The sequence below is a fragment of the Hyla sarda genome, chromosome 1 (genome assembly GCF_029499605.1).
Source record: "Hyla sarda isolate aHylSar1 chromosome 1, aHylSar1.hap1, whole genome shotgun sequence".
Taxonomy (NCBI): domain Eukaryota; kingdom Metazoa; phylum Chordata; class Amphibia; order Anura; family Hylidae; genus Hyla; species Hyla sarda.
The window spans coordinates 135,607,022-135,629,214 of record NC_079189.1 but is presented as its reverse complement, the minus strand read 5'-3'; the positions used below and the strand labels follow the sequence as shown (position 1 = coordinate 135,629,214).

General features: G+C 41.5%; 1 protein-coding gene and 1 long non-coding RNA gene across 8 annotated transcripts in view; one reads left to right on the top strand and one right to left on the bottom strand.

Annotated features, from left to right (window-relative positions):
- Positions 1-10,179, top strand: part of LOC130358531 (uncharacterized) — a 165,082-nt gene extending 154,903 nt beyond the window's left edge. For 4 of the 7 annotated variants that reach the window (XR_008889554.1, XR_008889555.1, XR_008889553.1 and 1 more), the window contains 2 exons: positions 7,372-7,489; positions 9,754-10,179. This is a non-coding gene — a long non-coding RNA (uncharacterized LOC130358531). Of the gene's footprint in view, positions 1-2,018; positions 2,107-2,861; positions 2,992-3,499; positions 3,659-7,371; positions 7,490-9,753 lie in introns of those variants that run through there. The other 3 variants (XR_008889560.1, XR_008889557.1, XR_008889558.1) reach the window with 3 other exon arrangements.
- GASK1B (golgi associated kinase 1B) overlaps positions 1-18,055 on the bottom strand; it is a 70,666-nt gene extending 52,611 nt beyond the window's left edge. Inside the window, exon 1 of the mRNA XM_056561818.1 lies at positions 16,877-18,055. Within this exon, the coding sequence (XP_056417793.1) occupies positions 16,877-17,771 (895 nt within the window). The 5' untranslated portion in view covers positions 17,772-18,055. The remainder of the gene's footprint in view (positions 1-16,876) is intronic.
- Between the last annotated feature and the right edge of the window lie 4,138 nt (positions 18,056-22,193).

Here is a 22,193-nt window from a genome sequence, read left to right as displayed (position 1 = left end):
ACATCTATCACTGTATGGGATCATTAACATTATTTTATTTGGTGATGATATCAAATATGTTTATTTCTTACTTTTTTGTAAAATAGGAAAAAGGATGATTTAAATATGTATTAGGGTAGAGGCTTCTTTGCATTTTTTTTTTTTTTGCTTTTTTTTGCATTTTTTTACTATTTATTTAACATTTTTACAATTCCCCACTGGGGCCTATTACTATTTAGTGAACTGTACTAGCATATCACTTACCAGGGGTATCGGCGATCTACTTGTATAGTCTGCCTCTGTGGGGCTATTCAAGAAGACGCTGGAGTGGCAGAAGGCAGGTGAGGAGACCTATGACCACGTATTTTACTCATCGGACCCCCACGATCTTGCTGGATGTCCAATGAGTGAATACAAGAACTGCAACTGCTTCAGATCACAGCATCTGAAGTGTCAATGATGGTAAACAGCATGATCGCTGATGTCCAACCTTTATCGGAGAGGTCCTGGCTGCCTCCTGCGCTTGCTTCTTAGTCGGAATGCCCCTTCCCTCTACTTCTGCAAGGGATTTCCTTACTGAATTGCAGCGGAATTAAAGTACTAAAATTTAAAGTCCCCAAAGAATGAACACGCTATAAAAAACAGTATAGTATCTGTCAAAGGCCTCTGTCAGAGGTATATACTGATAGCTTTTACCAACGTATTTATCAAGCATAAACGTTTAACATCATGTGAATAGCTTTAACCATTTATGTGCTACAAATTGGATTACTAATTATTTGTTGACAACCTTGGCACATATTGTATCTGGTACAGTAAAATGGAGGGTAAATTATGCAGACTATACACTAGTACCATTTTCAGAAATGTAGGTTCTTGAAATAGTGCTAAAGCAAGTAATCTTAAAAAGAATGACTATGCAAAGAAACAGAAAATTACATTCCGGCTAAAGTGTACTGTAGGGTATATGCACAAAGAATGCCATAAAATAAAGTTTAACTACTATGTCTAAAAAGTCCCTTGCCAGTATATTGGTAGAAGTTTGCTCTAAATCTATCACGAACATGAAGATAATGAGACATTTACATTACATGTCCTGTGGAGAACCAGTCACTGCTCCAGATGCATAAGCAAACATTAGTGTACAAAAGAGTGATAAAACTAAAGAGAGCCCCCCAGCTAAAAAACCATGTGAATAACTGGCTGAACAGCTCGTGACAGGCAGGCAAAGCCGACTAAAGGGCTGTAGTCCTTCCAATGTAAATATTTTAAAAGCAAACAAGAGACTAGCAATGGAGGACAGAAGACATTGGTGTCCTCCTTTTGGTATCCCCATATGATACACTGTTATATAATATTGTGATATGTTGGCCCCCGAAAAAAATAATATACTGTACAGTGCCTAAGTAGCTGAACCATACAACCAAGAGTGACCAAATATCAGCTCCATATAAAAAGTTATATAATAATTGTGCTACTTATATAACAAGATAACAGTTCAGCTAAAATAATGTTATTGATAGAAAATAATCCAACCAAAAAGACATCAAACAGTGTATATTTTATATGTATATGTATATATATATATATATATATATATATATATAGCCCTCACAACCACGAGATGGAGATCAGGCAGGAAATCTGATACAACCATACATGGCGGTGCTAGGACAATAAACAGGCCTCCAGGGAGGCCGGACGAAGCGCATTCATATGCGTGAAACCGCCGGCAGTCGCCTCTGAGTGCCCCACGCTGTCTTGATTTCTCGACCGGAGGAGCAGCCCGAGATGGGAGCTGAAGAACCAGATCTTACGCAGTGAGTGCAGGAAGCCTGTCCTTTTCTATAGTTTGCATATTATTAATAGAAAACTTTCCTGATGTGTTTCTGTTCACATCACATTGGTCACATGTTTGATGCGCCCAACACATAAGCCAACATGCTCATACCCTTCCATAGCCAAAGAGAAAAACATGACAGAAAAAGCAAACTACTAAGAACAGCATCTCTCAATGTTATCTCCATATTGACAGTAAGAAGAACGCACACAAGAAGCCTGCCTCCTAATTAACAGCTGCCAGAAACCTCAGCCCAAACACTCAGTCATCTGAGAACTGCACAGCAAGTAGTTACACAGGTCACCCTTATATAACCTCATATAGGCCTACAAAAGGCTTGTTTTGCCAAAATGCTGAACAAACTTTGTCAAATATGTTTATCTTATTCGACATATTTTGTGCTGATCCGTAGGTAGTTTATTTGTTGCCACCAAAACCATAATGGAACAAATTACCTTTCTTAGGGGGAAATCTGTTAATAACATTAGCGCAACAAAACAATTGTATCAGCAGGTAACAGACACATTTTTAGTCTGAGTCACTTTCCTGAGGAAACTGCTTAAAGATAAGAGAACGCAAGAGCATTAGATACTTAACACGCACTGTGAACGCTGTCACTTCTTGTCTCATGCAGGCCAGTGGCCACACACGTAATACTTTTTTTTTGGCCGGAATATTATTTGCATATACTGTAATATCTTAGACACTTTTCACACACTGTAAAATCTGTATCTTTTCAGCTGTAAATGGCTAAAAAAAAACATCAGTTTTTGTTTTATGTACGTTTTCCCGGTTGTAAACTGAAGACACAATGGGGGAGATTTATCAAAACCTGTCCAGAGGAAAACTTGCCCAGTTGCCCATAGCAACCAATCAGCTTGCTTCTTTCATTTTCATGAAGGCCTGTGAAAAATGAAAGAAGCGATCTGATTGGTTGCTATGGGCAACTGGACAATTTTTCCTCTGCACAGGTTTTGATAAATCTCCCCCAATGTTCTTAAAGGAAGAATATCAATTTTTTTTTTTTTTTTTTTTTACAGTGAGTGAACATGGCCTAACAAGGACCTGTGGCCACTCTTCCAAAGCCAGGCGGTGTGAACAGTGTTCATTGAGTTTATTTTAGGCATTTATGCCTATAATCCCACCCATCACCTGATTGTTAACTTCTATTGGTAAAAATTAAGGTCATGCACATCTGTCAATTCCCTGATATGTTAGACAAATTATAAACCCACATATCTTGGGAAAGAGAGGGAGTGTAAAGTAAGCGTAAAAAAGTTGTGGAATCAGAACACCCTCAGCTACTTCCATTTGACACCAAAACACTTCTGTCTTTTTGTATGTAAGGCATAGAAAAACTTCAAATGGTTGTCTGGAGACATGGTATAACAGCCAAGACAAATAAAAATCACAGGCACATGCTCATGGCAAGTGCCAGATTTTAATAGGTGACGGAAATGATCATGCCCTATCGGTCTAGTCAAAATGCTAGAGAGAGTGTGATCGTGCAAGAGTTAAAGCCACAAGACCTCTGGGTACCCACTAATAGTCCCAGCAAGTCAATAAATTAACGCTCTGTTTAACCAGAGCCTCCTTCAGAAGGTGAGCTCATATATTTAGAGCTCAAAGACCAGAGCTGATTAATTAAACATTTAAACTGAAAAAGGTATCATAGTGCTAAATATAAATATACAGGAACAAATGACAAACAGGTATAAAAATATATAAAAGAGTTCAGCAAGACAAGTTCAGTAAGTTCAGTTCAGTCCTTGAGTGGAGAGGTTCCAGCTGTTTCCAGGATGTGGTGCCCAGCTTTTGTGTCACAGGATTGTAAAAAAGGTTTGTGAACAAAATCTAAGTTTTATAGCAGTATTTCGCAGGGAAACAAATCCATGCCCCCTCTCCTCTCATCCCACCAGGTGGGGGGAGAACTGACATTTCATTTTGTGGTTCCCCAGGAAAAAAGGGGTTATCCAGGAAAAAACTTTTTTTTTTTTTTTTATCAACTGGCTCCAGAAAGTTAAACAGATTTGTAAATTACTTAATCTTAATCCTTTCAGTACTTATGAGCTTCTGAAGTTAAGGTTGTTCTTTTCTGTCTCTCTGATGACACGTGTCTCGGGAACCGCCCAGTTTAGAAGAGGTTTGCTATGGGGATTTGCTTCTAAACTGGGTGGTTCCCGAGACACGTGTCATCAGAGAACACTTAGACAGAAAAGAACAACCGTAACTTCAGAAGCTCATAGGTACGGAAAGGATTAAGATTTTTTAATAGAAGTAATTTACAAATCAGTTTAACTTTCTGGAGCCAGTTGATATATAAAAAAAATGTTTTAACATAGTTTAGCCATATTTACTTTTTTGCTGAATAGAGCTAAAATTCTTTCTATATGGTGTAAAGAAAACCATGTACTTTCAAGATTCTGCATTCTACTATAATCCCTGAGAACACAATACATACATAGAGGGTGTTCACAGCCAATGGTTGGAGGCATAAATAGGCACCTTTACCTTTACATTTATTGTATATACTCTTCCAGGTGTATTTGTTTAGTATATCTACAGCAGTGATTCCCAACCGGGGTGCCGCACCTGCCGCAAATTTATTATTTATTTAAAATTTCCCGCCCCGGCCTGCAGCACCTGTGACTCACGGCGCTGAAGGGGGGAAGGGAAGTATGTGTGCGTGCGCACACAGTGTCCCCCAGCGTCCCTCTGCAGCCCAGTGAGTGAGTGCTCCGGCAGTGTAGCGACCCATGCCCCGGCAGTGTAGTGACCCATGCCCCAGCGGTGTAGTGACCCGTGCCCCAGAGTCCTCCTCCCCCTGCGGCGCAATGAATGAGTGCCCTGGCGGTGCTCTGCTGGATTCCTGTGTCGGTGTAATGACCCATGCTCCAGCGTCCTCCTCCTCCCAGCGGCGCAGTGAATGTGTGCCCTGCCGGAGCAGGGAGGAACATGGAAGCTGCCCTGGATTCCAGAAAAATGGCTTGCTTAAGGTACTGTACCCTTTCCACCCCTCCCTCTTCTTAACCCTGTCCACCCCCCCCCTCCTGTCACCCATGTCCATCTCCCATCTCACCCATGTCATCCATGTCCACTCCTGTCATCTTTGGCCACCCCTCTATCACCCCTGTCCATTCCCCTGTTGCACATGTTCACCCCCCTCGTCCACCCCTCTGACCACCCCCCAGTCTACACTTGTCACCCATGTCCACCCCCCCTATTCACCCCTTTTTCACTCCTGTCCACCGCTTGTCCACCCTCCTGTCATCCATGTCCACCCCTCTGGCCCCGTCTCCCATGTCCACCTTGGCCACCCCCCTATCCACCCCTCTGTCATCCCTGTGTCACCCATGTTCACCCCCCCATTGTCCACCCCTCTGACCACATCCTTATCACCCATGTTCACCCCTCTGTCCCTTTGTCACCCCTGTCTACCCCTGTTACCACCTTGTCCACCCCTGTCATCCCCGATGCCCCCTGTCACCCATGTACACCCCTCTGTCACCCATGTACACCCCTCTATACCCCTGTCTCCCATGTACACCCCTCTGTCTCCCATGTACACTCTTCTACACCCATCTGTCTCCCATGTACACCCCTCTGTCTCCTATGTACACCCCTGTCACCCATGTACACTTCTCTACACCCCTCTGCCACCCATTTACACTCCTCTGTCACCCATGCTCACTCGTCTACATCCCTCTGCCACCCATGTACACCTATCTGCCACCCGTGTACACTCTTCTACACCCATGTACACTCTTCTACACCCATGTACACCCCTCTGTCATCCATGTACACCCCTCTACACTCCTGCCACCCATGTACACTCCTGTCCACCCCCAACACCCCTCTGTCACCAATGTACACCCCTCTATAACCCCCTTTGCCCCGTCACCCATGCACATTCTTCTACTCTTCTACACCCCTCTGCCACCCATGTACACTCTTCTACACTCCTCTACACCCTTCTGACACCCATGTACACTCTCCTACACCCTTCTGCCACCCATGTACACTCTCCTACACCCCTCTGTTACCCATGTACACTCTTCTACACCCCTCTGTTACCCATGTACACTCTTCTACACCCCTCTGCCACCCATGTACACTCTTCTACACCCCTCTGTTACCCATGTACACTCTTCTACACACCTCTGCCACCCATGTACACTCTTCTACATCCCTCTGTCACCCATGTACACTCCTACACCCCTCTGTCACCGAAGTAAAAAAAAAGTGCGGAGCCTAATAGGTTTCTTTTGCAGGTTTAACGGTGAAGAATTGTGGCTGGAAGAAATTGTCATGATGGCCGGGCCAGATGGAGAAGAAAAGGGAACAACGCTGATTAGAGAAGACGTCATTTGTGAGTTGGTGTCTAAAAATGTCTGCAATGCTTTTGCCTTTTTTTTTATTTTTTATTTTTTGCTCGTCAACTTCGGTCGGGGTGCCCCGCAAATTGTTTTTTTTCGGAGGGGTGCCCCGAGCCGAAAAAGGTTGGGAAACACTGATTTACAGTGTCTCACATAAGTGAGTTCACACTTCACATTTTGTAAATATTTTATTCTATCTTTTTATGTGACAACACTGAAGAAATGACTCTCTGCTACAATGTAGGGAGTGCACAGCCTGTGAAACACAAGAAAGCCTGTTACAGTTTGCCGTAGACAAGCAGACTAAGGACATGGATTACTGGAACCATGTCCCATGGTCCAATAAGACCGAGATAAACCTTTTTGGATCAGATGGTGTCAAATGTGTGGTGGCAACCGGGTTAGAAGTACAAAGGCATGTGTGTCTTGCTTACAGTCAAACATGGTGGTGGGAGTGTCATGGTCTGGGCCTGCATAAGTCTTGCTGGCACTGGGGAGCTACAGCTCACTGAGGGAACCATGAATGCCCACATGTAATACGGGGAATGGGAGGATTACAGTACCCAGAAAGATTATCAGAATTAGGGTTATTTAGTTTAGAAATATGGGGAATGGGAGGATTACAGTACCCAGAAAGATTATCAGAATTGGGGTTATTTAGTTATGAAAAAAGAAGGCTTAGGGGAGACCTAATAACTATGTATAAATATATCAGGGGACAGTACAGAAATCTCTCACATTATCTATTTATACCCAGGACTGTATCCATAACAAGGGGGCATCCTCTACGTTTAGAGGAAAGAGGGTTTCTACACCAGCACAGACGGGGGTTCTTTACTGTAAGAGCAGTGAGACTGTGGAATTCTCTGCCTGAGGAGGTGGTCATGGTGAAATCTGTAAAAGAATTTAAAATGGGTCTGGATGCATTTTTGGAGAATAATAACATGGCTGGTTATGTATATTAGACTTATAGGGACTCGCTGGGTCAGAAGATGGAATAAATGATGGCAGATGATTCCAGATGTAGGGTGAACAGCCTTCTTTTATTGCAGTTTAAAAGGGTTGACTATATGCAATAAAAGAACGCTGTTCACCCTACATCTGGAATCATCTGCCATCATTTACTCCATCTTCTGACCCAGCGAGATCCAAAATAGTATGTCATTTTTCTACAAGGATCTCAACTTACAAGACCGCCCCAGGACGCCTGGTATGGACAGACACAGGCAGCTGCTGTTTCTTCTTCTGCCTTAAGGCTGACTACAGTGTTGTGCCCGGAACACAACACACCCAGGTGAGCAGCTAATTTTACACACCTATATACACTGCCGCCACGAAGTAAAGGCACAGGTTGCGCCAGTGCATGTCCCAATTTTTTCTCCATACATAGTTAGATTTATAGGGACAGAACGTTGATCCAGGGATTAATTCTGACTGCCATATTTGGAGTCGAGAAGGAATGTTTACATCTAGCATGAGTTTTTTTTTTTGCCTACCTCTGGATCAACTCAGCAGGGCTCATTGGGGTTATAGGTTGAACTTGATGGACTCTGGTCTTTTTTCAACCTTATGAACTATGTAACTATGTTGTGTCCCCTCAAAATAATTCAACACACAGCCATGTCTAAACCTTGGCAACAAATATGAGTACATCCCTAAATGGAATTGTCCAAACTGGGCCCAATTGCCATTTTCTCTCCCTGGTGTCATGTGACTCCTTAGTGTTACAAGTTCTCAGGTGTACATGGGGAGCAGGTGACTTACCCTCTAATACTGGTCACTGGAATCCAAGATGGCACCTCATGGCAAAGAACTCTCTGAAGATCTGAATAAAAGAATTGTTGCTCTACAAAAAGATGGCCTAGGCTTTAAGAAGATTGCTTAAAACTGAGATGATACATGCTGGGCAAACCATACAATGGGTTTCACAGGACAGGTTTAAGCTATTACCATGGTCGACCAAAGAAGTTGAGTGCACATGTCAAATACAGAGGTTGTCTTTAGGAAATAGACGCATGAGTGCTGACAACGTTCAAGGAGTGGAGGTCAGCCTATCAGTACTCAGACCATACACCACACATTGCTACAAATTGGTCTGCATGGCTATCATTCCAGAAGAAATTCTCTTCTTTAAATGAAACGCAAGAAAGCAGTTTGCCGTAGACAAGCAGTCTAAGGACATGGATTACTGGAACCATGTCCCATGGTCCAATAAGACCAAGATAAACCTTTTTGGATCAGATGGTGTCAAATGTGTGGTGGCAACCGGGTAAGAAGTACAAAGGCATATCTCCAGATCTAAACCTCCAGATCTAAACCCTATTAAGCATCTGTGGGGTATCTTCAAATGGAAGGTGGGAAGTGCAAGGTCTTTAACATCCATCTCTGTGATGTTGTCATGGTGGAGCAGAAGAGGACAATAGTTCCTACTGTGAAGCTCTGGTAAACTCCATGCCCAAGAGGCTTAAGGCAGTGCTGGAAAATATTGGTGGCCACACACACTATTGACAATTTGGGTGTTTCTACTTAGGGGTGCACTCACTTTTGTTGCTAAAGTTTAGACATTTAGGGCCAGATTTATCAAAGAATGTCTATGGTAGAGCTATTTCCCCACGTTTTTTTGGGTGGTGGGTTTGACTAGCGTGCATCTTATTTATCAAGAGGGTGCAGCAGGATGATGAATTTTGCGCAGCTCTGCTGTGGTGGGAAAAGATCTAGCTTCTGAGGGAGTTAAGTAGACACTTTCATGGGTCCTGAATTTGGCAGATTAGGTGTTTTTACATACTTTCAATGAGCTGCAGAGACATTTATTTGCATTTTAGACGCTGCAATCAAATTTGATTGCGGTGTCTAAGGGGTTAAAGCGGGCATCACCGTAATTGGTGAGGTCTGGCATTAGAGATGGGTCCTGGTGGCAGATAGCAGCCAGGACCACCAAGCTATGACCCGTGCTCAGCTCCTGAGCACGTGTCTTAGAAGGGGGGGCGGGACGCTTTTGTCTACAAGAGGTTAAAGGTGTAATTGTGGAAGGTAGAGGTGATTCTCATGCCTACTGGTAGGGGGTGTAGCTTTGCACCTAAAAAAAAGTACCTTTGCACACAAAATAGCGACTTTGACAAAAGTCACAAATGATAAATACGTGACCACTGCATGGTCAAAAAGAAAAAGTTCTACAGGTAGGCAAAAAGAGTGAAACAGTCTATATCAAAAGACGCATAAAAGTCGCTAAATATGCTGCTTGCGCCTCAACTGCACCAAAACATAGACAAAAAAATGCTCTATAAGCAATGATAAATCTCCCCCATAGTGTCTGTGTGTTGCGTTATTTTTAAGGGAAAGCAAGACATAAAGGAGGCAACCCTTAAATATGAAGTGTACATACTAAATAAGATATGTTATTTTATTTTCCTACTGCACCCTGCTAATTTTACTTAGCATTAAGTATCAAAGTTATATTTATGTTTAAGGCTACTAGTCTAAAAACTATGTACTCAATGCTTTGAAGTACTCGAAAGGCTTTATTAACAAGTAAAATTTGTCATCCCTTTGATATTTTAGGGCATCACATGGATCAACACAGAAGATGCTGAGTAGTAATGCCTTTTTCTAACACTGGTCCTCTGGGAAGAAAGAAGTAATGGAAATAAAAACATTGAGCTGTTACCATAGAGAAAAATCCTACGCACAATAGTACAGAATAAACGTATGTACAAAGTCATTGTGTCCTGTGTCCTGCAATGGCATCAATGACTGGAGGGTCTGTACATATACTAGGAATGAGAAGTAAAGCTATGATATTCCACGGTGGCCAAAAAATAAATGTAACTTAAAAGTACTCTACACTACACAGTGTCATTAGTATAGTACTTTTACTTTTTATTCTATTACTGATAACCTATAAATAAACAAATGTGCAGCAGTACGATTTAGGATTTGGATTGTTTACTTACAACAAAACACCTGATCTCCTAGCAATAAAAACAATAAAGCAAGGAGGCTGTGTTGCAGTATCCCAATATAATACCTGGTCATTAGAGACAATGTTTAAAATAAATAAATAAGTTGCTCTTTACTCGACTGTTTGAAGTTCCAACATGGGTAAAAATGGTTAAATGTATTAATTCTAAGCTTTCAGTTAACTTGTTATATCCTCCACCTAATGCTTTTCAATCACTACAGATATGACATAATACACTGGTCAAAAAAAACACGTCCTAGATCTGAATGAATGAACTAATTGTATGAAATACTTTTGTCTTTACATAGTTGAATGTTCTGACAACAAAATCACACAAAAATTATCAATGAAAATCAAATTTATCAACCCATGGAGGTCTGGATATGGAGTCACACTCAAAATCTAAGTGGAAAACCACACTACAGGCTGATCCAACTTTGAAGTAATGTCCTTAAAACAAGTCAAAATGAGGCTCAGTATTGAGTGTGGTCTCCATGTGCTCGTATGACCTCCCTACAATGCCTGGACATGCTCCTGATGAGGTGGCGGATGGTCTCCTGAGGGATGTCCTCCCAGACCTGTACTAAAGCATCCGCCAACTCCTAGACAGTCTGTGATGCAATGTGACGTTGGTGGATGGAGCGAGACATGATGTCCCAATAGGATTCAGGTCTGGGGAACGGGTGGGCAAGTCCATAACATCAATGCCTTCCTCTTGCAGGAACTGCAGCCACATGAGGTCTAGCATTGTCTTGCATTAGGAGGAACCCAGGGCCAACCGCACCAGTATTTGGTCTCACAAGGGGTCTGAGGATCTCATCTCTGTACCTAATGGCAAACCCGCACCATTACTGACCCACCGCCAAACCGGTCATGCTGGAGCATGTTGCAAAATGGTTCTAAATGGTGTCTCCAGACTCTGTCACATGTGCTCAGTGTGAATCTGCTTTCATCTGTGAAGAGCACAGGGCACCAGTGGCGAATTTGCCAATCTTGGTGTTCTCTGGCAAATGCTAAATGTCCTTCACGGTATTTGGCTGTAAGCACAACCCCCCCCCCCCCCTCTGGCCCTCATACCACCCTCATGGAGTCTGTTTCTGACCATTTGAGTGGACACATGCACATTTGTGGCCTGCTGGAGGTAATTTTGCAGGGCTCTTGCAGTGCTCCTCCTTGCAAAAAGGCGGAGATAGCGGTCCTGCTGCTGGGTTGTTGCCCTCCTATGGCCTCCTCCACGTCTCCTGATGTACTGGCCTGTCTCCTGGTAGCGCCTCCATTCTCTGGACACTACACTGACAGACACAGCAAACCTTCTTGCCAAAGCTCGCATTGATGTGCCATCCTGGATAAGCAGCACTACCTGAGCCACTTGTGTGGGTTGTAGACTCTTTCTCATGCCACCACTAGAGTGAAAGCACCGCCAGCATTCAAAAGTGACCAAATAATCAGCCAGGAAGCATAGTAACTGAGAAGTGGTCTGTGGTCAACACCTGCAGAACCACTCCTTTACTGGAGTTGTCTTGATAATTGCCTATAATTTCCACCGGTTGTCTGTTCCATTTGCACAACAGCATGTGAAATTGATTGTCAATCAGTGTTGCTTCCTGAGTGGACAGTGTGATTTCACAGAAGTGTGATTGATTTATAGTTACATTATGTTGTTTAAGGGTTCCCTTTATTTTTTGAGCAGTATACTATAGTTCATAATTTATACTCATACATGTGTATACATGTTTTGCTATATAGCTGTTAGTAAAGCACTGACATTCTCGAATGCAGTCAACTCAATAAACTTGGCCTAAGCTTAAAAAAGGTTCATACCTCTGGCTACAATATCTATGTATTATTAAACTAATGCAGATCTGCTGCATATCAAGATGCATAAAATATGCAACAGATCCACAGCATGCGAATGGGGCCATAGTATTCCAATTCCTCAGCAATTTCATGTTCACTATTTGTAAACAGTTAACGAATTACTTTCTTGCTTTATTTCAAAGGATAGAAATTCTAAATTTTTTATACCTCAGTTGAAACTTCTACAGTTTGCTAAATAATCTTTTCTTCTGCAAATTAGGCAATCAGGACCCGAGGCTGATACATTGGGGCACATTTATCCATGTATTTATAAATTGTATCATGTAAATGAATTAAAAAAAATGTATGGTGTTTTCAGAGACTTTTTAATATGTCACAGAAAGTAGGCAGGACTTTTGTGTTTCACTCTGTAGCCCAACTTAGCATTGTTTTTAGTCCACATCATATCAATGAGCATGCCATTACCAGTATTAAAAAACCAGAAGCAAAAGCAGTGTCTGGACATGCAAGGGTCAAACCTTGAAAGTAGTGTGGTACAAAACCAATAGGCAAAATGCGAGGTCAGGTCACAGCATTTATATGATTATTGATTTTTTAAATGCTAGGCCATATTCACTTTTGACAGATGTGTTGTTGAAATGTTGTGCAACAACGTACAGTTGAATGCAGGTGAACGGTTAGAAAATTATTCACTAGTCTCCATGGGCTATGTATAGAATTTTTTGTTCTACAGGCTAAAAACTAAGCTAACCCTAGTACTTTGACCTTCTTGCCTTTTTTATGATATCCCCCTTCCTGAACTGTGTCTGGAGGAGAAAGCTAACTTTCCTTCTTTAATTTGCACTCTTTTTCTTAAAGTTCACTTATGTCCATTTTGCCACTACTTGAATCGGTAGAGTTTGGGCGCATTCACACCACTGTTTATGAATATGGCGACCATATACAGTTTTATATTATAAAACCGCATAGAATCGTACTTGTCACCATATTCGTAGAAAGGCATTAAGAAACTGTAAAAAAAAGTTTCTTGTTTTGTATGATTTGACACAGTTGCGGTCCAGTCTTGTTTTTTGTATGACATAAAAACGGACTAACACTGTTTTGTCTACTGTTTCAAAACTGTATATGCACCATATACATTTTTTATAGTACTGTAGTCGAAGAGAATCTTTTAAAGCCATATGTGTACACAGTTTCATAAGGTTTTAGCTTATACTGATTTCATACTCCTAAACCATATGCCAACTGCATGAACAATGGTGTAAATGCACTCTTTGCTGTCCAGATGTTAGGTTCCTCAATGTCCCATCATCCTCCCCTTCTATTTAACACATACTCCCATCACTTTGCACTAATAGTGTTATCCTGCTGCTATATTTCCAATATTATACTTGCAGTGCTGCCTGGTGCCATGAAATATGGTTCTGAAGAAAGAATAGTGACTCAAATATAGTAACTCCAGAAAGAATATAATAATAATATAATGTATTATTATTATGAAGAAGAATACAAAATCACAGTGCCACACACAAAGTGTGCCGTAAACTTGCCAGAGTACAACATAGTGCAAAGTTGTGTGCCCTCAATAGTAACAATGCCCATTATCCTCTTAACAACCGAGTGTATAATTACGCTCGTGGCCAGCTTCCGGTATGTGAAGTGCGCCTAGGTTGTTATCAGCAACCAGGACCCGCAGCTAATACCGGACATCACCGATCGGGCTGATGTATGGTATTAACCCTTTAGACACCACGATCAAAGTTGATCGCTGTGTCTAAAACAGGAGAATGCACTGCCGGTTAGCTCACTGGAGCTGTTCGGGACCGCCACGGTGAAATCTTGGCGTCCCGAACAGCTGAGAGGACAGCGGGAGGTGCCTTACCGTGCTCCACGCTGTCCGATCGGCGTTTGATTGCTCCAAGCCTGAGAATCAGGTTTGAGCAATCTACTGCCAATAACACTGATCAATGCAATGCTATGGCATAGCATTGATCGGTGTATCTAATCAGTGTAATGCATGTTATAGTCCCTTATGGGGGCTATAACATTGCAAAAAAAAGTGTAAAAAAAGAGTTAATAAATGTGATTTAACCCCTTCCATAATAAAAGTTTGAATCACCCCACTTTTCCCATAAAAAAAAAACTTTGTAAATAAAAATAAATGGAAACATATGTGGTATCGCTACGTACATAAATGTCCGAACTATAAAAATATATCATTAATTAAACCACACGGTAAATGGCGTGCCCGTAAAAAAACTTCAAATGCACATTGGTAGATAAAAGACAAAAACTGTCAACAAAGCAATTCCTACTTGAAGCTGCAATAAAAAAAAAATAATAAAAAAAAACAAAAAAAAAACACCATAGTTGGTTTTATATGTTTGTATCACTTCCAGGAATAGTTTCATGTGGGTAGAAAGAAATAACAATTGACTTGGCATAACATAACAACTCACTCCTTCCTCCTCCCTTCACAGGTAACAAATTATACCCCATAAATGTCAAAAACATCCCCAGACTAATAGTTCTGTTAATAGCAGCTGTAGCAATACAAAATACAAAATACAGAAAATTACATAATTAAATATTAGAAAAATGAATTAATCTGGTATCTGGTGAATTAATCTGGTATCTGGTGAATTAAAATGGTATGTTTCACACAATGGGTGATTCTGTTATTAGCCATATTAATGGATACAATATAAAACTCTATATAAGATAATGGGGTCATGAGCCACATAAAAAGATGATGCACTTTTAATTCAAAAAAAAGTTTTCATGTGAGTTCATTTTAATGTTGTCATTAGAAAAAACTTAAATGGGCACTGTCAGATACAAAAACTTTTTATAAGTTGTACATCTTGGTAGAACATTAACCTTTCTGGTATACTTCATAAGAAAATGTTATTTCCTTTTTATAGAAATCATGGCTTATATAATCATGGCTTTGTCCAAACTGAAGCCCAGGCATGGACAAACTCCAGTAAGTGAGGGTGGGCTAGCACTCCTCTGTGCTCTCCTGCCTGATAGTACTCCTCTGTGCTCTCTCCTGTCTGATAGTACTCCTCTGTGCTCTCTCCTGTCTGATAGCACTTCTCTGTGCTCTCTCCTGTCTGATAGTACTCCTCTGTGCTCTCTCTTGTCTAATAGTAGTCCTCTGTGCTCTCTCCTGTCTGATAGCACTCATATGTGCTCTCTCTTGTCTGATAGTACTCCTCTGTGCTCTCTCTTGTCTAATAGTAGTCCTCTGTGCTCTCTCCTGTCTGATGGCACTCATATGTGCTCTCTCTTGTCTGATAGTACTCATCTGTGCTCTCTCCTGCTTGATAGGACTCCTCTGTGCTTTCTCTTGTCTGATAGTACTCCTCTGTACTCCCTCCTGATAGCACGCCTCTGAGCTCTCCCCTGTCTGATAGTACTCCTCTGTGCTCTCTCCTTTCTGATAGGACTCATCACACTCACTTACTGGACTTTGTCCATGCCTGTGCTTCAGCTTGGACAAAGCCATCATTTTATAAGCCATGATTTCTATAAAAAGAAATAACATTTTCTTATGATATATATTAGAAAAAGTTAATGTTTTGCCAAGATGTACAAAATATAAAAAGTTTTTGAATCTGACAGTGCCCATTTAATGTTTTAATCATTCAGTGTCTCACTGCTCAGATCCTCACTGATTGCTAGATATTTCTAGGTGAAGTGTGAGCTTCACTCCCTGGCTTAATGCTCTTTCAAGAAATGGGTTCCATTACAGTTTATGGAGGACATCATCTGCAAAGTGACGAATTGAGGGCCAAGCTGAGTTAAGTACACTACCATGTGCTTGACCTGGCTATATCTAGTGATCAGTGGGTCTTAGCAATGAGACCCCAACCAATGAAAACGTTAACATGGCTATATGACATGTCGAAAGTTTTTTTTTTTTATGATAGTAATGCTTTAAATATTGACATGTCTATCTCAGGGTGATGTTGACCAGTATGAAAACTGCAAAAAAAGAATTTTTATTTATTAAAACCGTGTAGGGCAGAGTTGGCGTAGAAAAGATTGTAATTTTTGCCGATTTTTGTTCATTTTTTATAACTTTTTTTTTTTTTTACAAAATGGGTGGGGCTTAGCAGGAGAGTGTAGCCTTCCAAACCCCATCACATTTACTATAATTCTTTATAATTCTCTATTTTACACCGCTTATGCTACTTTTGAAGTAATGAGCAAGGTTTGGCAGGAGGATATGGTCTTTCTCACTCCAACACATTTACTATAATTTATGGTGTATATTATAGCAGAAATACAGCAGAGTGGCAGACAGTCCGAGATGTGGCAAAATTATTTAGAAGCTTGCTTTTTGTTTGAGCCATCTTAGGTATTATTACCGTTAAACAGAAGTATATATAATGGCAGCCTTACATAAATTACCGTACTCCTAAAGTGTTTTTTTTTTTTTTTTTGGGCCTCTGCAGTTTTTAGTTTTTTTTTTTTTTTTACCAAAATAAATAGCAGGATTTAAGAGGGATGGGAAATATAAAGAAAAAAAAAACCTTCATTTCTCCTTCTTGCTTGCCCATTACTGGCTATTGGATAAAAAAAAAAAATGTTAAAACTGAGAAACTACCCAAATGTTGGCCATATTGTATATCGCCCAGCAACAGATGTAACAGGAGACAAGAATAGATAGTTTTACTCACTTGGGAAAGAAGGCAGATCTTTAGAGAGAGTTACATTTATTTACATGTATATTTAAAAGTTCAAACTGTTCTGACAGTACTTTCGCACTAGGCTATGTTGAATAAAAAAATTAAAAAAAGGCATAAAAAGGTCTAAATGTAGATTTGACAGGTGGCTGTAATACAACTTATTCAGGAAACCAGATCCACACTACAATAGAACAATACATCCTCTTACCTTGAGCGAACTCAAACTGTCTGCTCACAGTTGGCAGAGTTCGGTTAAGTCCCAATATTCGATCCAAGTGGAAAGCAAACACTTCACTCATGTCCAAGGGTCTTCTCACAAGACCACAAATTCCCGGGCACACAAATGATAGTACGGATGGAACAAGCTTTTTCTTGGACGGGGTTTCATAGATAAGATATGCCTGGTTAGAAGGCAACTGAGCTATTTTCTGTATTCTTGAGTCAGCCAAGAACCTCATTGCCCTGATGTCTTCAGTACTAAACCAAGGAGGGGCACGGTCACTGTAAATCCTAATATTACTTATGTGACTATCCCCCCTTGCGTCCCTCAATATGATTGCCTCTGTGTCCTTAGACTTATGAGTAGGGGTACCTTTGTGTATATACCTTTCAATAAACTTGTCCTCCTGTCTCCCAATGTCCTGATGCATGCTGTATCCAAACTCATGTTGTCCAACAACTCCAACTTTCCTCCTCTTCTTTGGTCTCACTGTCCCCCTAATGTTGGCTGGCTTGCTCCTTTTGGACCTCAAAGTGATATATACAACATTTGGCTGGAGTGTTGTAGAACTGTTAAGAGCACCTCCAAGTGACTGCAAATTTTCAACATAAAAAGTGTTTTGTTCCAAAAAGGTCCTCTGCTGCTCAGAAGCTCCATCGCCTTCTGTGTGATCAGTTCTAGCATCTTTATGCTGTGGGAAAAAATTACCTGCCTGGGTTACCACAAAAATCCCATAGAGCAGACATGCAGTGCAGACCAGCAGCAGATTCCTCCTGCTCTTGGGACGTCTCCCACTCCAAGCCCTAAAGATCCAGGAAAAGAATAATAGAACAAATGAGCCTCTAAGTGTTCCAGGGCGAGTAGAGGTCATCTCTCCAGGCATCCTACATAGTGACAGGTGCTAAAAAGCTGGGATCTCCTGCTGGGATCTTGCATGCTGCTTAGAAATACTATATGAAGCAGAAGGAGCTTGTGCTGAGCCTGAGAACAGGAATGTGACTGTGACCCTCCACCGCACAGAGTCTTCTATCAACTACCACTAGGGAAGTGAATGAATGGAGACAACTGTGTAAACACAGAGAGGAGGAGATCTCCAGTGCAAATGTCAGGGTCTGCCTGTCCAGCAATTGTTACTGGGAGCTCTTCACTGCCCTGCCAGCAAATGTCTCTGTGCATTAAGAGTTAATTCCGCAGCTCACAATGAATATCTTAGTATTAAACTATGCTGTTAAGAGCTGACAGTAACTCTCTATTATATAATAGCATAGGAATTCCAGGGAGAATTAGAAACATGCTTGTGTATTATACTTAAATGGAAACAATGCCTAAAGACTCCAACGCCCTTATTTCCCAGTTATCGCCTTATAACGATGACAAGTCAGAATGATCTGCTCATTTCTGGTCCATGAAGTTCTTTAGCTTTCTGTCCTGCTATGGACTTTGTTGCTAGTTCTGAACTTTGCTGGATCTCGCTTGTTCTGGCTTGTAAAGAGCAATTCTCTTACAGCTGTAATATGTGATGTGGAAATATTCTATTCTTTCTGTGGTCAGCAGCTGAGCCATCATCTGTTCACTGACCTCTTCCTCTATCTCTGGGTGTTTTCTTCCTACTTGTAGCATGAGAGCTGGGGGCAGCATACAATAAGGAAAGAGGGCTGCTCTATGTATCTGGCTCATGTACTGTGGAAGAGGTGAGCAATGTTTAATCTGCATCTATCTGTTTAAACATAGAGGGAGGGTACTTTGCTTTTTTGGTTGGATATAGAAGCAGTCTGTTTTGCACATGCTGGTCTTTTCATAACATCCAACTGTCGTTATATTGGGAAGATTTACTAAAGGGGTACTCCAGTGGAAAACAAATGGTGCGAGAAAGTTATACAGGTTTGTAAATGACTTCTGTTTAAAAATCCTAATCCTTCCAGTACTTATCAGCTGATGTATACAACAGAGAAAGTTGTGTAATTCTTTCCAGTGTGACCACAGTGCTCTCTGCTGCCACCTCTGTCCATGTTAGGAACTGTCCAGAGTAGGAGCAAATTCCCATAGCAAATCTCTCCAGCTCTGGACAGTTCCTGACACGGCCAGAGATGTCAGCAGAGAGCATTGTAGTCAGACTGGAAATGACTACACAACTTTCCCTGTAGCATACAGCAGCTGATTATGCAGAGGATTAAGATCATTTTTTTTTTTATAGAAGTAATTTACAGTTCTGTATAACTTTCTGATGACCCGATAACCTGGAAAATAGGGATGATCGGAGCTGTCAGAAACAGCCCCGATCATCCTAAAGGATAGGAGCGAGGTGGCAGGGGTGAAACCTCCTCCTATCACCTGCGATTGGCCGATCAGGACTGATCGGCGAATCACAGAGCAGGGGCGGGGGGGGGGGGGGTGAACGTTCATTTCCCCCGCTCTGCTTTGGCTGTCTGGGTATGCTGGGAGTTGTAGTTTTGCAACATCTGGCGGGCCACAGTTTGGAGACCACTGTACTTCCAGATGTTGCAAAACTATACCTCTCAGCATGCCCAGACTGTCCAGGCATGCTGGGAGTTGTAGTTCTGTAACATCTGGCCCTTCATGCTGGGAGTTGTAGTTTTGCAACATCTGGAAGGGCATTGTTTGGAGACCACTATACAGTGGTGTCCAAACTGTAGTGCTCCAGATGTCAATTCAAAGCATGCCGAGATTGTCCAGGCATGCTGGGAGTTGTAGTTCAGCAACATCTGGCCCTTCAGAACTATGACTCCAAGCATGCTTGGGCAGTCTGGGAATGCTTGGAGTTGAAGTCTTGCAAGATCTGGATGGCTACAGTTTGGAAACCACTACACAGTGGTCTCCAAATTGTTCTCCAGTTGTTGCATAACTACAACTCCCAACATGCCCTTGTCTGTGCATGCTGGGAGTTGTAGTATTGCAACAACTGGAGGCACACTGGTTGGGAAACATTGTCTGTTTCCTAACTCAGTGTTTCCCAAACTGTGTGCCTCCTGCTGTTGCAAAACTATAACTCACAGCATGCACAGACCATGCTTGCTGGGAGTTGTAGTATTGCAACAGCTGGAGGCACATGGGTTGGGAAACACTGAGTTAGGAAACAGACAGCGGTGCGGAAACACTGCGGTAGTCTGTTACCTAACTCAGTGTTTCCCAATCCCAACCATTGTGCCTCTAGCTGTTGCATAAATACAACTCTCAGCATGCACGGTCTGTAAACACGGTCACTGTAAATCCCGGCCCGTGTGAATGTACCCTAAAAACACTACACTACGCTACACTAACCCTAAATAAAGAGTAAAACACTACATATACACTACACCCTTACACTGTCGTCACCCCCCAATAAAAATTTAAAACGTCTTGTATGTCAATTTTTCCAAAACGGAGCCTCCAGCTGTTGAAAAATAACATCTCCCAGTATTGCCAGACAGCCATTGACTGTCCAGGCATGTGGTGAGTTTTGCAACAGCTGGAGGCACCCTGTTTGGGGAAAACTGACGTACAGTATTTTTGGTGGAGGAGGCAAGTGAAACGCTTGCATCTGGGTACACCCCTATAAAAATCCCTATTTCAGGCCTCAAATGAGCATGACGCTCTCTCACCTCAGAGCCCTGTCTTATTTCAAGGCAACAGTTTAAGGCCACATATGGGGTATCTCCGTACTCGGGAGAAATTGTGCTACAAATCTGGGAGGCTTTTACCCCTTATGGAAAGGTAAAGTTGGGGTCTACACCAGCCTGTTAGTGTCAATTAAATTCATTTTTACACTAACATGCTGGTGTTGCCCCATTTTCATAAGAGGTAAAAGAAAATTAAGACCCACAAAATTTGTAACACAATTTCTCCTGAGTACAGAAATACCCCATATGTGGATGTAAAATGATCTGCGGGCGCACAACAAGACTCAGGAGTGAGAGCGCACAATGTACATTTGAGGCCTAAACTGGTGATTTGCACAGGGGTGGCTGCTGGTTACAGCGGTTCTGACAAACTCAAAATTTTGGAAACTACACCCCTCACAGAATGTAAAAAGGGGTATAAGTGAGCCTTAACACCCCACAGGTGACTGACAGATTTTTTAAACAGTGGTCCTTGAAAATGAAAAATGTAATTTTTCATTTGCACAGCCCACTGTTTCAAAGATCTGTCAAATGCCAGTGGGATGTAAATGCTCACTGCACCCCTTGTTACATTCCTTGAGGGGTGTAGTTTCCCAAATTGTTCTGGCACCATAGGGGCTTCCTAAATGAGACATGCCCCCCAAAAACCATTTCAGCAAAATTCGCTTTTCAAAAGCCCATTGTCGCTCCCTCCCTTTTGAGCCCACTAGTGCACCAGCAGATCACTTTACATCCACATGAGGTATTTCCTTACTCGAGAGAAATGGGGTGTGAAAATTTGGGGTAACATCAGCATTTTAGTAAAAAAATTAATAAAAATAAATAAATAAAAAAAAAAAACATTTTCACTTTCATGTGCAACTTCAACGCAAAGTCATCAAACACCTGTGGGGTGTTAAGGCTCACTGTACCCCTTGTTACGTTCCTTGAGGGGTGTAGTTTCCTAAATAATATACCATGTGGGGTGTTTTTCGCTGTTCTGGCACCATAGGAGCTTCCTAAATGGGACATGCCACCCAAAAACTATTTCAGAAAAATTTGCTCTCCAAAATCCATTGTCGCTCCTTCTCTTCTGACCCCTCTAGTGTGCCCACAAAGCACTTTACATCCACATATGAGGTATTTCCTTACTCAAGAGAAATTGGGTTACATATTTTGGCAGGCTTTTTCTCCTTTTACTCCTTGTAAAAATAAAAAATATGGGTCTACAAGAACATGTTAGTGTAAAATATGAGGATTTTGAATTTTCACCTCCGCTTTGCTGCTATTCCTGTGAAACATCTAAAGGGTTAAAAAAAAAATTCTGAATGTCATTTTGAATATGTTGAGGGGTGCAGTTTTCTTAATGGGGTCCATTATGGGGTATTTCTAACATAAAGACCCTCAATTTCACTTCAAAACTGAACTGGTCCCTGAAAAATTCAGATTTTCAAATTTACTTGAAAAATTGCTGCTATACTTTGAAGGCCTCTGATGTCTTCAAAAAGTAAAAACATGTCAACTTTAAATTGCTAAAAAATGTTTTATTCTCATCGTAGTAGCCCTTTATGAGATGTGCCTCTTAAAGTGTACGTCCAATGATGGTCCCAGGAGCATGCTATCTGTTTAAAATTAGTAGCAATTTCTGAGCCTGAAACTTGTCCTGACACTATCACAATCTGGAGACGATTTTGCTAAAAGACCCATGG